Here is a 15,902-nt window from a genome sequence, read left to right on the forward strand (position 1 = left end):
CTTAAAGCTGCCACAAAACATGGATTTGGAGTTTTAAAAAATCTTGTTTTTTGTGTGTTTTGTGTGTGTAAACATGAATAAACACATTATAAACTGAATATGTCTACCAAGCTGAGTCTGGAGTCATGGGAACCTCTCTCTGCTTCTACTTGTACAAATACAAATCAGTTTAATATATTGGACCATACTGTTGGCTTATAAAAAGCTACTACGTTACTAAAGTTGATGGGGCTCCATCAAAATAACAAATTGATGATGAAATTATATGTGTAAAATGTGAACAAAAAAGTTAAATATTACCAAACTATTTAGTATGTTTGTTTTTTTTTTAATTATGTTCAAATAGATGAAGATAAAGAAGAGACTAGAGCAGACACACACAGACAGATGTTATTTTTCTTTGTGATAACACACAGTTTTGGAGAAGTTCTAAGAAACTGTGGTTTTACCTTTCACTGTGACGTCTGGACTTTCCACGAAAAAGGTCTTGCATTCCACAGAGGAACAGCAAAAGCACAACCAGCCCCCCCAGAAAGAAGAGGGGGAAAAAAGGAAAAGAAAAGAAAAAACCTCTTGCTCACGTTTTCAGCCATGTCTGCATACCAGAGTCGTTTAACCCTTTATTGGGCACTCATTGAAATACTTGGAAATTCAAAATTTATTTGTTATTGTAATTATTTGTTGGAACATGGTGCCGTACATTTTCCAAAAACTTTGCCACAGACCTCAGCCAGAATTTCAGCCACCCATGATAACAACAAAGTAAGGCATAGTGTGGCTTAGAAAAAAGTTTTTTTTTTTTAAAGGAACAGAAAAACGGGTCAAAAATACCCAAATAATTTCTAATATAGTACTATAGTACAGGAAGAGATTACCAACTGAGAGCAGTCTAGGTGGAAAGGTAAAAAAAATAACTGAACTTAAACACAACAAAAAAATAATAACTGTGAGTTTATTTTAAAAATGTCAATTCACATTTATGTGTAAAGTTGCAATAATAGTGAATTCATTGGCCAGCTGTGGCTCAGGAGGTAGAGCGGAAGGTCAGTGGTTCGAATCCCCGGCTCCTCCAGTCTGCATGCCGAAGTATCTTTGGGCAAGATACTGAACCCTAATTTGCCCCCAATGTGTGTGTCATGGGTGTGTGAATGTGTAAGAATGTGTTAGAAAGCACTTTGTATGTATAGAACAAGTGCTGTATGAATGTGTGTGTATGGATAAATGTGACCTGTAGTGTGAAGCGCTTTGAGTGGGTTGATATTAGAAAAGCTCTATGTAAGTGCAGCCCATTTAGTCTAACCCATGGATAACCAGTTGAAACAGTTAGCTGAGAGATATAGTTCTAGTAAAGGTCATGATGGTTTGCTGCTAGTAAAGGACAAATGACCAATTTTTGTTGGTTTCTAATCATTTTGTCTCCATCCAGTTACTATTTGCTGCAGCATCACTTGAAGCAACAGATGGAGAACATGAGGAACAACTATTAAGAGTCTAATATGACTTTTATCAAGTTATGCATCAAAATGAATTCAGACATATTTCCTCAAAAACTGAACACAGAGAGATTCTATAATAAATAAAAGCATTTATTTATATACAGCAAATGTTTAAAAGTTTACAACAAACAAAGGCTAAAACTGTGATATTATTACCAAAAAAGTAAAGAACAAATATTTACATTTATGAACATTATATGTACACGCTTAATCTGCATGTTAGTTGGTAAATTTGAATTTATGTACAGCTTCACTAGCACTTCTGAGTAGTGTCATGACGGTCATCGATCCATATCACAATAACATCTTTGTTAGGTGTAACCTCACCTGCATGTAACGCTGCCACAGCCCTCAAACAACTCAATGTAAACAGGCAGACACATTGACTTTGTACAAATCCACTGAGTTCAATAGCACCAACATGTCAATAAAAAGGCACACATTTATCAGTAATACAAATGAATAAGCTCAAACAGCCACAGAGAACTGTGTTTTTAAAACCGTAAGGGGGGCACATGGCTTTGTTTTGTCGGGAATGCTGGTATATGGCAAGTTAAAGTTCTGGTCCTGAGGGAGGACGTAAATATATACACGTGTACAGAGCATTAGACAAGGCCCCACTGGTCACACGTGGCTGCATCAAAGCCTTTCTGACTTTGAGGAATGCGCTGGTCCTCCTGAGAGGGGCATAGGGAGGGAAAATTTAAAGATGGTTCTCCTTTGCACAGACAGCCGATCGCAAATCAGGAGAATGGAGCAGAAAAAGTGTTCAGAGAAACCATGAAAGTACAGTCAGCTGCTGACGGACACTGATGAGTAACTGGCCAATTCGAAAGACATATGGTGATAAATGAAATCTGAAGGCTATCAGAGGATGCAGGATTCAAGGCACAGTGTGCAGTGTGTTTCTCTTCCTTTCTTTTTTTTTCAAGGTTACCTACAGCAGTGACTTTAGGTCCCTTTCGGATATTTTAGCTCTACTACTGAGGCAACTGGTGGTGTAAACATGCAGAATTCTAGTATTACACCTGCTGTAATACTAATAAGTATACCACTACAGTATTCACTTACTGAATACTCAACTTTAAATCAGCCCTAGTATTAGTGTTTGTCTTGTCATAAAACCAGCCCAGACTTTCTTGTTTCCAGTGAACAAAAAGAGGAATAGTTTGACATTATAGGAAAAAACACTTTCTTGCTGAGAAGATTAGTTCCACTCTCATGTCTGGGCATTAACAAGATACTTAAAACTGTAAAGCTGTTTGCTTAGCTTAGCATAAAGACTCGAAACAGGGACACAGCTAACGTAGCTCTGTCCAATGATTAAAACATTTGCCTTCCAGTATGTCAAAAGCTCACTAATATATCATTTGTTTAATCTATACAAAAACAAACATTTAAATAACAGATGTTATACTGTGGTCCTATGTCTCCACAAGGCTCATTTCTGGTTGTGTAGGGATTAAACAAACAAGATATATCTTTTAAATGAGCTTCAGAGCCTTAGAGGATGAGAGTTGGTGGCTTTTTAAACTGTGGACAGAGCCCTGCTAGCAGTCTCCCTGTTTCCAGTCTTTGTGCTAAGCTAAGCTAACTGCTGCTGTGGAATCATTCTAAGCCACGACAGCAACTCTGCATATTTCCCAAAATGTCTACTAAAACCAAATGTAAACTATAAATTGTTAAAGATATGATAATGTCTGATGAACAGCTTGACACTTACCACTGGAAAACAAAAATAATAAACAGTGATATTTACAACACTCATTTGTGAACTCTATGTAACATGAGTTAGAGGGAATTCCCAATTATAAATTGCATCAAATAAGTTCAGATAAACTGATGCATGCAGCAGACATGATGCAGCTTTAACAATGACACCAGTTCTCCACTAGGATAACAGTTAAGATAACAAAAAATGTAATATTGAGGAATCCACTGTCGGATGATTTGGTGTGATTTGATGGATGGAAAAAAAAGACAACCTGAAAAAACACCCTGGTTTTTCCACTGTATACCACTTGTTCGGCTCTGAGGATATAGTGGTTCAAGCTTTTCTGATACTGGCTTCGACTTCCATATCTTTGTGCTGAGTGAGGTAAGAAAGGACGTTCAAGGTAGCTTATCATCGAGGCTCTTCTTTCTATTGTATGTGACACTTTTCAGTTTTCTATGAAGGCTGGATTGTCTGCCTCTTCATCCAAGCTCACAACTTGTCTCTGATAAAACAGCAAATAAAAAAGATGTCAGACATAACATACACTGTAACCTGTTGATGAAATATCAAAGAGCCAAATTTTCAATCAGATTTCATTAGGAAGAGAAGAGATGAAACACATAGCGTTGATCATGTCTGCTATCTCAGGTTAGTTGAAGTGACACCTCTTAGACTCACTTTTGGGTAGGAGTAACCATCAGGACTATTGCTCCTCCAAATGTGCACTTGGTCCTCAGTGGTTTTCTGGTAGACTGGGTTGTCAAAGTGAATCGTGTTGGTGTTTTTTAGTCTGTAGTTCCTCCATAGCAGCACGCCACCAACAGCCACAAGACAAATAATCGCTGCATGAGAAGAAGAGATCCAGAGGGAGATGAGACATGATATTGTGGCTGTTATTTTTTAAAATAATCTGCATTTTCTGCAAAGATGCTGCCTTCATAGCAGCTGCCAAAGCTACTCACCCAGAGGTAAGACGATGTACAGAGCTATAGGGGTGGGAGAGGCAGTCTTAGGTATGGCTGCAGCAAATTCATGTTGAATATCTAAAGGAAAAGTAAACACAGTTAATGTTACATGAAACTAGTTTCACACCAGGCCTGTGCTGTATGAAAATCAACTTGCAGAGACATAAATCATGTTATAAATATTTTTCACAATTGTGTAGTTTCCAGTTGTTTTGTGATTACTTCTTTAGTGTTGCCTTCAAGTTCTCCAAAACTTTGTGAAATTGTGAACAGGAACATAATTTGACATCAACCATCTAAAATACATAAAAACCACTGTGATGATTCTTGCCTGGAGAGGTGACTGGAACCTCAGTGGTGGTCTGGGAAATTTTAGGCTTCACCGGCTGGGGCGAGGGGGTCCTTGGTTGAGATGTGGTGGTCCTGAGCGGAGGCTTGGTGGTGCGTGGTACTGGCTTGGCTGCAGAAGCTGGTGATTACAATAGGCACAGTGGTGGTGGTATGGACTTGGGGTTTGGGTGTGGTCTTTGGTGTAGTCCTGGGTGTGGTCCTGGGTGTGGTCCTAGGTGGCACTGGTGGCAGATGAGGGGGGTCGGTGGGTGGAACTTCAGGCTGCACAGGAGCTGCAGGTGTTGGCACAGCTGGTGGAGAACAAAAACAGGGGGAGGGGTGAGAGTTAGCAAAAGGACTGTTTAAGCTAATGACAATATTCTAGACAGGAATAATTTCATCATGATTCATAATTTTCTTCTCAATATTAGACAACATATTCTGTTGATCATTTACACACCAGGTACACATGTCCTCATATCTCTGGCAAGCATCATGTTATCTGGACAGACGCAGGTATATTTGGGAGGGTGTCTGCCCACTTGAGGAGCTGCCAGGCACAAGAATTCACAGCCACCATTGGAAACCTGGCACCAGTCTCTCCCTGTAATGAAAAAGGGGATAAAAATTTTGTTTAGTTCAACTATTTTTCACATTTGGAAGCCATTATCAATGTAATCATATTAATACAATATTTGGGAAATAAACTTAATCGACCACTTTCTTGCAGAGAGACAAGACAATTGATACCACTCTCATTTATTTGCTTGTTGCTGTTTAAAAGGGCAAATATTAATCTGATATGCAAATGAATAACCCTAGTTACCATGGTGCTGATGTCAATATGAGCGTATTTCATCTCAATCTTTCTTAGTTTTTAATGACAGTGTAATACTGGTGTAAGACCGCTCTTACCAGCAGGTTGTTTGAGGTTATGGTAGAGAATAATGTCTTCCGGTGATGATAAGTGCTCTGCCACTGGTGCAATGTTGTCACCAGTCAGCCTGTTTGCACTGAGGATGGCATTGTTACTAACATCTGTCCAGAACACTCGCTCCTAGAAGCACAAAAAATAACAAAGCTTGAACATTTAAGAGAAGAGTAGTGGCAGTAAAGAGTACTACTGCTGGCACCTGCAATGTAATAGAGTTTATCAGATGGTAAATATCTACCTCAAACACAGTGAGTCCCAGTGGGTGAGCCAGCCTGTGTTCGTCAATGATGAGGGTGCGTCGACCACCGCCCTGCACGTCGATACTGGAGAGGGTGTGCAGCTTAGAGTCCACCCAGTAGAGCCGCTGGTTCAACAGGTCTGTGGAGGAAGCAGGTGGAGGAGGTCAACAGGTCAGACCAGAGTGGCCACTGGCATTCACATGAATAGCAAGCAAAACAACTTGAAACCAGAGAGACATGAATACTAGAGTTTACCGAGTGTAACGCCATTGGGCCACACAATGTTGTCAGTGACCAGAGCGGTGCGGTCTCCTCCATTCAGCCCTGCCTTCTCAATCTTGGCAGGATTTCCCCAGTCTGTCCAGTAAATGAAGCTGAGAGATGTAGAAATATTGTAAATCAAAGTAATCAAAAACACTGATTTCTCTGAGTTTAACACACATGAAGAACATGAACAGAGTGTCTAAGAAATATTTATGCATACTTTCATTAGTGTTATTAGACTTACTTGCTATGAGGGTCAACCACAATAGCACGAGGTTTCGATAAGTCTTGGTGGATGAGAGTTTTACGACGGCTGCCATCAGCAGTTACCACTGAGATGGTGCTGCGGATGCTGTCAGTCCAGTACAGGTTACCGTGGATCCAGTCAAAGGCGATGCCTTCAGGAGCATCGATGTCGCTGCCGATCACTATGCTGTGATGACTGGAGTCTTCAGCCGAGTCCATCTGAGCTCTAGATTGAAAAAGAAAACAAGCGTCAAACAGGAGTAAAGGAAACAATGACTATATTTAATTCTGATTGTCTGTCTTACTCACTTGTAGATTTTCTTCTGGGAGATGTCTGACCAGTAGATCTCTTTGGTGGCCATGTTCATGTCCAGAGCCACAACATTCTTTAGACGAGGGATTACTCTGGTGTACTCACTTTTGTCCAAAGTCATCTTTCTGACCTCATGACGGTTGGTAAAGAAGAGGTAGGCTATTGTACCTATAAAACAAGATTTGGCAAGTTAGTTAGTTAGTTAATTTAGTTGAATGTTTGTCTAAATTTGCACTGAAATTAAAACTAATTTTTTTCTAAGTAATAGCATATATATTCTCGATTTTTGTTTTGTCTTTTTGTACTTCACTAACTGTGTCACTACTGTTAATTTGACTGATCCAGTATCTTTGTTGGCAAGCACCAAAAATAGTTTGTCATATCATTACAGTTCCAACAGCCACACAGACAGTTAGCTAGCTGTGGGGATGACGTTGTTAGCTGTTACTTTTGCCGTTAGTCCATCTGTAATTTGAGTACTCTTCAAATTTCTGTTTGACCTTGTACCCAGTTACACAACCTTGTTCAGGTCGATTCACACATATGAGGCAGTCAAATTCTTCATAAACATCTAAACTGAAAAATAACATTCAACAAGCCTATTCAGCGCCTAACTTTTACATAATAATACAACAACCACACCAGAAAGAACACAGAGAGCTCGTACTTACCAATGGCCTTGCAGGCTTTGGTTGCCGGGTCAACTTGGTAACCTTCCTCACATTCGCATTTGTAACTGCCCATCTGGTTGATGCAGATCTGACTGCAGGTGTCCGGGTTGGCACACTCATCGATATCTGATTCAATGAGGAGAAAAGAAGAATGAAATAAAAGTGAAACAAAACCTCTTTACATGGAACTCATTCACACTGAGGGGGTTGCGTCAGAGTAAACAGACTGCTTGGCATCATTTGCTCATGTTAGCATGAAAAAACATGCAAGTATTTGACTATTTCTGATTGTAACTATGTGGGAAGCTGTTACCTTCACAGCGTTTTTGGTCAACCAGGCTATATCCAGCAGGACACAGGCACTCATAGCCAATTTTAAGGTCTTTGCAGATATGAGAGCAGCCTCCGTTGTTGTACAGGCACTCATTGGAGCCTGCAATAGGAAGGAGAAAAGTTTTTTTTTTGAGGATATAATTAGCATTCCTGAGCTACACACTCATTAAATGCACAAAGGTAGTAATTAACCTGACAGTTATTCATGAGGGCCTTCTCTACTCACCACATTCCCTCAGAGGCTCATCTGACCAATCCCTGCAATCACGATGCTTGTCACACACCTTCACCATGCTAATGCACTCCCCGCTGCGGCACTTAAACCTGGTCGGGCCATCACAGTGGGTCGCTGTGCACGAGACACAGAAATAAAACATGGGATCAGGTAACAGAGGCACAGACCAGAGATTTAGTGTTTCATCTGGTTGCAAGTGACCGGAGTAGGGGAACTGATTCATACCATTGACACAGCCCATTTCATCACTCATGTCCCTGCAGTCATATTGATGGTTGCACTGACGGCTGCCATGGATGCAAGTGCCATCGCCGCATTCAAACTCATCAGGACGGCAGGTGGGGCGAGCTGGAGAGACCCAACAGGCGGAAAATCGGAGTGAGTACAAGAGACGCTGACTTGAAACTAATAATTGTGTAATCAGTGCTGCACTCATACTTACCACAGTCAGCCTCATCTGATCGGTCAAGACAGTCAGCTCCTCCATCGCACTTCCAGCTACCATGGATGCACTCTCCACTGCCACAGCGGAACTCCAGGGAGGAGCACTGATGAATGGGAGCAGCGGCGGGTCTCTTTGTGCCGCAGTTCTGGGGCCACTCATCCGAGCCGTCGGTGCAGTCCACGTCACCGTCGCAGGCCCACAGGCGCGGTACGCAAACACTGTTGTTGCACTGGAAGGCTGTAGAGGTGCAGGTGGCGGGCGGGCAGGAGGCCTCGTCACTGCCATCGTCACAGTCCGCCTCATCGTCACACACAAAGGAGGTGGACACGCACTGGCCGTTCCTGCAGCGGAATTCATTGTCTGTGCACTGCCTGGCCACTGGGAGGGTAGATGTGACAGGGTGATCAGAGTAATGAATGACTGGAGTGAGGAGATGGTGAGATGGATGTGTGACCTTCTGTAGTTAATTCAGACTCACCACAGGACTCTTCATCAGCTCCATTCTCACAGTCTGCTTTTCCATCACAGCGCCAGGTGCTGGGTATGCACTGGTTAAGACGGTCGTGGCAGCTGAACTCTGTCGGTCTACACGTTTTAGCCACTGAAAGTGAAATACACGGAAAACTAGTAACTGAGACTGCATAAACATGAGACTGAGGGATTGTGGGACTGGTATTTATGCAAAGCACAAACGAGTCCATTCTCATGTTAAGTATCACCCGATACTCACAGCAGGTACCAGGAAGTTCATCAGTGCCGTCTCCACAGTCATCTGTGCCGTCACACACCCATCTGACCGTGATGCATTTCCCATTCCCACACTGGAACTGCTTGGTTCCACATGTTGTCAATGCATCTGTGACAGACAGATATAAACATGCACGGTTCAGCTGAAAGGTCCATTGTTTTAGTTATCATCTATCAAGAGCCAATACAGGAAGACTCCCCATAAACACAGACATGGCTGCAAATGACAAGAAGTCAAGTCACACTGAATAATCATTCTACAGTTAAGAGTCTACAGCCACACCAACATCCCCACGAGGACAGCAGTGTTTTTTAGCTGAATGCCAATGCTAACATGGCAAATGGCTAACAAGGACAATGCTAACATGCTGACATTTAGCATAATGTATAATGTAAATTAGGATTCGTCCTCTGGGGAACAGGAATGTCTGTACGAAATTTCCTGGCAGTCCATCTAATAGTTGTTACAATATTTTGTATTTTACACAGTACAGAGCAGATACAACATTGCATCATGTCAAAAATTCACAGCTTGTGATGTTACTTTGTTGTTAATTTTTGGCGTTCAGAGTTGGGTTTCACTACAGAATGGGAGGGAGTGTGTCTTCTGCAAAGGCAGAGATGGTGATAAATAGGCTGCCGATGGAACAAGGGGCTGGGAGGTATATACTCACATGACATGACACACACATGAACAAACATGCACATGTATGTTTCTACATGTTTAAATAGGGCAGATAAATGGTTAAACTACAAGTCAAACAGAGATACTATGTAAACAGCCCAACCTGCATTTATCACTATCAACAGAGAGCTGCTGATACTGACAAGTTCAAGTCCACAATCACAATAGAAATCTCATTTTCCAGCATTTATGGTTCCTGCCAGTGAAAATACTGAGGAGACAGAGTCGCCCTCCCAACCCCCATCTTTAACAGACCCAATGAAGCCACTGAACTGGAAGAACCAATTAGACTGTACATCAGAGAGACAGCACTTTATGAAATGGTACTAGAGGCAATTCCTTCCTCTGGTCCTGGAGGCTCAAAACCTTGGATGGCCACCTGTTTCTGACGGGGGCCAGAGGGAGGTGTTTCACAGTAACACCACCAGAAACTTGGGGCATTTAGTATCTACAGTGAGTAAAAAATGTGTGATTTGCCACAATTCTAAAATTAAATATTTATGTTTAAATATTGTTTCCCAAGTCTGTGCCCCACACAAACAGATGGAAAAAAAGATAAATCATACATGATGTATCCCTACACGTGTTACAGCACAGTGGCTTCTGGGTAAAGTCAAACATCTGGTGCTGTCGGTCATGGTTGATGCTTTAGCAGTAGTTAAACATGGGCGGATTTTATTTCTTTAAGCTTCTGCAGGTTGAGTAAATGTTCTCTGCCACTGTTGTAGTATTTTATATGACTCTATAATCACAAACAGTCATTTCAGTGAACATTAAACTAATCATTTCTTTATGACCTCATGTGAAATCGTGTGCATTACTGCCCTTGCCATAAAGATAAGGATCGGTCTCATGTTGACAAATGTGGTCTTATCAAAAGGATATCCTTGTGAGTAATCCAAAAGAAAAAAATACAGAACAAAACTCAGTGGTTTAACTCAGGTAGATTTCAAACCTTCTCTTTTACCACATGGTGCAATTTTTCAACTTTATAGGTCAGCTCTCAATCCCTGAACCTGATAACACATTACCCTAAATCCAAGTTCATGCTGGTGTATTTACTTAATGGGCTTAAAGTTCAGACCTTGAAAGTCAAACTGGACTGAATGGCAGTGTTATTGATCAGATCTGTGCTGGGAAACTAACAGAAGTGCTCACGCTCGTGTTTGTTGCTCTCTGATGTCTGGTGTGTTTAATTGATTGGCCATGAGGTGATCAGACAGAACAACAGGAAACTCTGCAAATCTCCTATATTACCATTTTAAAAGAACACTTTAGGACGATGGATTTCTCCTCAAGACGGCATACTTAAAAATTCTGTTCAAACTATTTCACAACATCGGGGACAGATGACACATATTTGTGTGACTGGTGTGGAAATGTGGATAGATGACAACCAGTTCCAACAAGTTTCACCACCACACACCGTTTCCCAGAACCAACATGCTGGGAACAGGTCTGACTGTCCTCACATCCAACCGTGTGTTCAAGAAAAACCAAAGGAATGCTGCTTCAAGACAATGTCAGTGTTTGTATTGGAGGATGAGTTGGAGGGTGTCCATTCATTTCCACACTACAGAGCGTTTCAGGTAAGAGGGACCCACGATGGGGAAAAAAGCCTCCTGCAAACAGACTGGATATTGCATCATGTGGGAAGAATACTGGGGAAACCCAAATTCATCCAGATGCACTGTGATAGATTTTCTATGCAAGTGGCGCCTATTCCCACATTATGAATGGCGACAGCTTAAAAAGAAAAAAAAAAACCCCGGCTTTTCAGAAACCCCGCTTGACATCTTTTACACACAGACTGTATTCACCCTGCTCGAACCTCATTGGCTGCTGAACACCGCTGAGAGCTGAGCGCCAGTAAATGAAAAGCACAAAACATGCAGCTTCATTCAAAAGCCGGTAAGAATAAGAAGGATAAAATGTCGATCTGCTGCTGCCGTTACAACAAATTACGACACGATGACTGATTATAACAGTTGGTTGATAATTATGGCAAAGTTTGGAAGTCAGAGACGATGTGCGAAAAAAAAAAAAATTCCTCGAAATTTCATTGTGAGAGAAGGGGAGAGTGGGAGAGAGCAGATTTGACCTACATTCTGTGAATAACTGCGCCCTCCCCCCATCACCTTGCATCCGGTGCTGTCAGAGGAGTGGGCAATTTAAACCCACACAGACTGAACACTTGGCTCAAATCATAATTATACTGTTATTTTATATTCCTATCAACATTATTCTACATGTGTTTAACGCAGATGCCAAGTTAAAAATAGAAGGAAATAATGACATAATTGCTCGAATTAAAATGCAGGAAATTTGAACTTACTTGTCTGAACAATGAAGCAGATGAGAAGCAGCAGAGACGCGTAACACGGCTGTCCCATGTTTTTCACCCGAACTGGAAGATGAATCTACACTGGAGCCTGTTAGGTCTCTGATGTGTGTTATTATAACACTGACAGTAATGGGACAGCTACACCTGTACTGACAAAGGCTGTTGGTGTTGCCTCCTTGCGTTCTGCTGGAGGGTCTGAGGAGGGATGCTCTACACACTGTAATGTTTGGCAACAACATCAGACCCATTTCAATGTGGTCCAGAGGTGGGTGGGGCCGAGAGGGGCCCAGGAGGGGGAGGGCGGGGCCAGGAGTGGGGTGATTTCTGAGGCACACAGCCTCAACAATTGGGAGGCGGAGCTCCGTGGAAATGGATTTTTTTTTACTATGAGTTTAACCCTTTCAGAGGGACACGAGAGACGCGCACACATGCACATGAAGTATTTGGATACATTGGTTTAGTTTCATTCCCTGCAGGCAAACTCTGACCTTACTGTAATACATGCCTAACAGGGGCGTAGCCACGAATTTGGGCGACCTGGATGAAATTTTCTCAAGGGCCCCACAGTGGAGCATTAGGGTCTCTGTCAGGGAGATAAAGATAAATAAATAAAGAGAGTAAAGTATAAATATGAGAAAAAAGCAAAAACATTTCGAGAATAAAATCAAATTTGCAAGAAAAAAGTCAGAATATTTCAGCTTTTTTGTGCAAAACAAAAACAAAACGCAGGCTGTGTCTGCATTTTTTACAAAATGCTACGACTGTATTCTTGAAATGTTACATTAAAATTACAACTCTGCAAATTATCAGTTTTAAAAATTAGATTTAATCTAATTTTGCTAACAGTGGTCATGCAGCCACACCTTTTTAAAATTTAAAGGATAAGTCTGGTGATTTTGCAGATTTTGTATTATTGCCAAGATATCCCACAAAAAGATCAAAACTATTACTCACTAGCTCACCATCTGATTAGAGGATTTAGAGTGAAGAGCTGCAGACTGAGGAAGCTGGGGGGAGGAGAGATGATCTAGCAAGTTTCGGTCTTTTCGGGGAGTGTTGACAATAATGCACACATAGAATACTGGTGGCCTTTTCCATCAATACTAGTAATTTGTGGGTCCTGTTTGGGCCGTGGCCACCCGATCATCACCCCGTCACACGCCTCTTGTGATGGCTCTAATGCCATAACTAACCTCAACATAACCCCTAGTTAAGACCGTCATCAGAAGAGCTCATGTTGAATTTAACCGTTATAAAACCCACAAATAAACACCATGTCCCCAGTTAGCTGGTTTGAAGTCCAGAATTTGTCCTGATCTGGCCTGTGACAGTCTATAAGACTGGCACCTAGCCGGCTCTGGCAGATGTTCAATATTTAAATATACCAAATAACCTGGTCATCAAAAAGCAGAGGTCCTGTTCATATGGTTCACACGATGTTTCATAAGATGACAACACCAGTGGTTTTGTAAGGATGGGAGATAATTCACTTATATGCACGTTGTCACCTTCAACAAAGATATGTATTGATTTACTTCATTTTAATAAAAAAAAATACTGGTAAAAGGTAATAGAGCAATAACTTGACAGGTGAGTAACAATTCCTAATAAAATCTAAACATGGGCTGTAAAGTCATTAGCGTGGCTTTTATCTTCATATCTCCACTTCCTGAATTGAGGTTTGTCACCTCTCATAAAAACAGAAAACACGTTATTTCAGGTTCAAAGTCTCACCTCTCGTGAGTCCATAAGATAGATTTCCATCAGAGGAGGAGATAAAGCACATCTAGAGAGATAAAACTTAAAAACAACAACCTTGAACCAAGCAGAGAGCGTATGATGAGGAATACACCTCAGAGTCACTTTGTAATTGGAAACAGTTGAATAATCCAGATGTTTCTTTGAACATATTTCGTGGAAAACGCTGTGGAATGTTGACAGAAGTTTAAGAAAAACAAGAAACTAAAGCACTTTAGTGGAAATATCAAGTTGGTCAGTGATAAGTAAATACATTGACCCAGTTACTATCACAGGAAAGGCTATATGTTCAGATAACATGGAACCCAAGGGTATAGCCTTTATTGACTATGTCCATTTTATCATGTGTGACCTTCAGTGTTTCTCGTGAAAGATCCTCACAGTGAAAACAAAACACTGAACCTGTGTTGGTATCTCTATGATTCAGACAGTAATTACAGTCTGTTTGTCTGCACTTCAAAGCTGAAGCTCTGCTTTACAGAAGCGGACTAAATGTGCAGAAACAAGGCCAAGGCTGTCACACTGTTGCCAATGATAAAATATGTTCAGAGAGGTCAAGTGGTGTCCACTTCAAGAGGGAGCAACAAGATGGAAGAAGTAAAGAAAAAATGTATGTGATACAGATAAAGTTCTCCAACTTCTAGTAAAAGTATCAACACAACAAAGGAAGAATACTCATTCTACAGCCATAAATGTATATAGAAGCATTATCAGCAAGTAACCCATAAAAATCATAATGAAAAGTTTTTGTTCTTCAGGAAATTCCCCCCCGTGACTGAAATATGACTGTCTACGACACATTTTCTGTCCAGTACTGGCCTTTTTCAGAGAGTGAACCCACCCTACCTCTAACCCCACTGTACTGTACATCAGGGTGCATTTAATAAGAAGTGACATGGAATTTTCCGGCCTCTAGCTAAAAACTGGGTCTTTGCGGCTGTGAAACATGAAAAGTTTTCTAAACTGTGTCAGAGTGGTTGACCTCTGACCTCTCAGATGAGATGTCTGCTGATTACTGTGTGCCCCTGCATCCTCCTCCTCTCTTCCACCCTGTTATGAATTGCTGATTGAACAGATAGGTCACACTGCAGAGAGGTAGAAATTCCTGATGTATCCCTTGAAAGAGAAAGCAAGAACAGAAACAAGAGTGCAGGTGAGGTTAAGTTCCTCTAACTGTCTTTCATTCAGCAGAGAGTAGAACACACCCCTCTACTATAACTGACCGGATTTCTCTCTCTCTCATTATGCACAATCTCAGGCTCCCCACCTCAGCCTTGTGTAAACACTTTCTGGTTCTTCCAGTATGCCTTCCCCCCTCAGCCCTCATGCTTCCCCTGACAAAACAAACTGTGTGTTGGCTGCAACGGATTTACTGTCTCTCTGTTTTCCACTCAAGGTCAAATCAGGTTCTCCCAGATGCAGTTAAGCATGTTTTAGGCTTCTGTTCGGCCAGGTGGGAGAAACTGGTTCTTTAGGGGGTGAGAGCAGGGTGAGTCTTAATCTTGCAGTAGGATCATCAGAGGACAAAGAAAGAAAAAGATTTCTGGCATTAAATATTTCCGACATAACTCTGCGTGAGTTCAGCAGGGTTTCTGCATTGTCTGGCTGTCACTGTGCCGCGTGGATAGGGAGTGCAGCTCAGTAAATGACTTATTTCTTGGGAGAGCTACAATTGCAGTCATCACCTTGGCCCTGGAAAAAAAGATAAGACTGACACTGTGTTGAAAGAGGATGAAACAGTGAAAAAACTGCAGAGGGAACGTCCTCTGCTTCTTGGTTTTAATCATTACAGCGTAGATTTATTTCAGAGTCAGCTAAGATATGGGTGAGTAGTTCAAATAGATCTAAATAGAGAATATTTAGGGGTCAAACTGCCAGTGAATCCTGAAATAATGACAACCGCAACTGTACAAACACACACTTACACAGCAAAATATGTCTGCAGGGAGAATCACACAGCTCCAAAACTCAGCGGAGGCATGAGGAATCACCCACACAGCAGATTCATAGCAGATATAACCCCTCATGTTTGTTTAGGTGTTGGAGCATGTGCCCCTTGGTGCTAAGAAAATCACGTGAAGGAGAGCAGGATGTGGGTGTGTCAGGGTCAACGAGAGAGATCAGAGAGAGAGAGCAGAGCCTAAGCAAAAGTATTCAGTTCTTTAAAAACAAATCTTCTC

At 41.5% G+C, this 15,902-nt stretch overlaps 1 protein-coding gene across 1 annotated transcript; it reads right to left on the bottom strand.

The window, feature by feature from the left end:
• Positions 1–1,565: 1,565 nt before the first annotated feature.
• On the bottom strand, positions 1,566–12,196 carry ldlra (low density lipoprotein receptor a). The gene is given in 19 exon segments (XM_018698649.2): positions 1,566–3,715; positions 3,892–4,055; positions 4,176–4,256; positions 4,510–4,645; positions 4,647–4,819; positions 4,969–5,112; positions 5,424–5,565; positions 5,681–5,820; positions 5,937–6,055; positions 6,190–6,417; positions 6,501–6,672; positions 7,176–7,301; positions 7,489–7,608; positions 7,735–7,857; positions 7,969–8,091; positions 8,186–8,566; positions 8,667–8,789; positions 8,919–9,044; positions 11,956–12,196. Coding segments are annotated over 19 exon segments (2,736 nt in total). The 5' UTR covers positions 12,014–12,196; the 3' UTR covers positions 1,566–3,658.
• Positions 12,197–15,902: the final 3,706 nt, after the last annotated feature.

This window comes from Lates calcarifer, linkage group LG11 (genome assembly GCF_001640805.2).
Source record: "Lates calcarifer isolate ASB-BC8 linkage group LG11, TLL_Latcal_v3, whole genome shotgun sequence".
Classification (NCBI taxonomy): domain Eukaryota; kingdom Metazoa; phylum Chordata; class Actinopteri; family Centropomidae; genus Lates; species Lates calcarifer.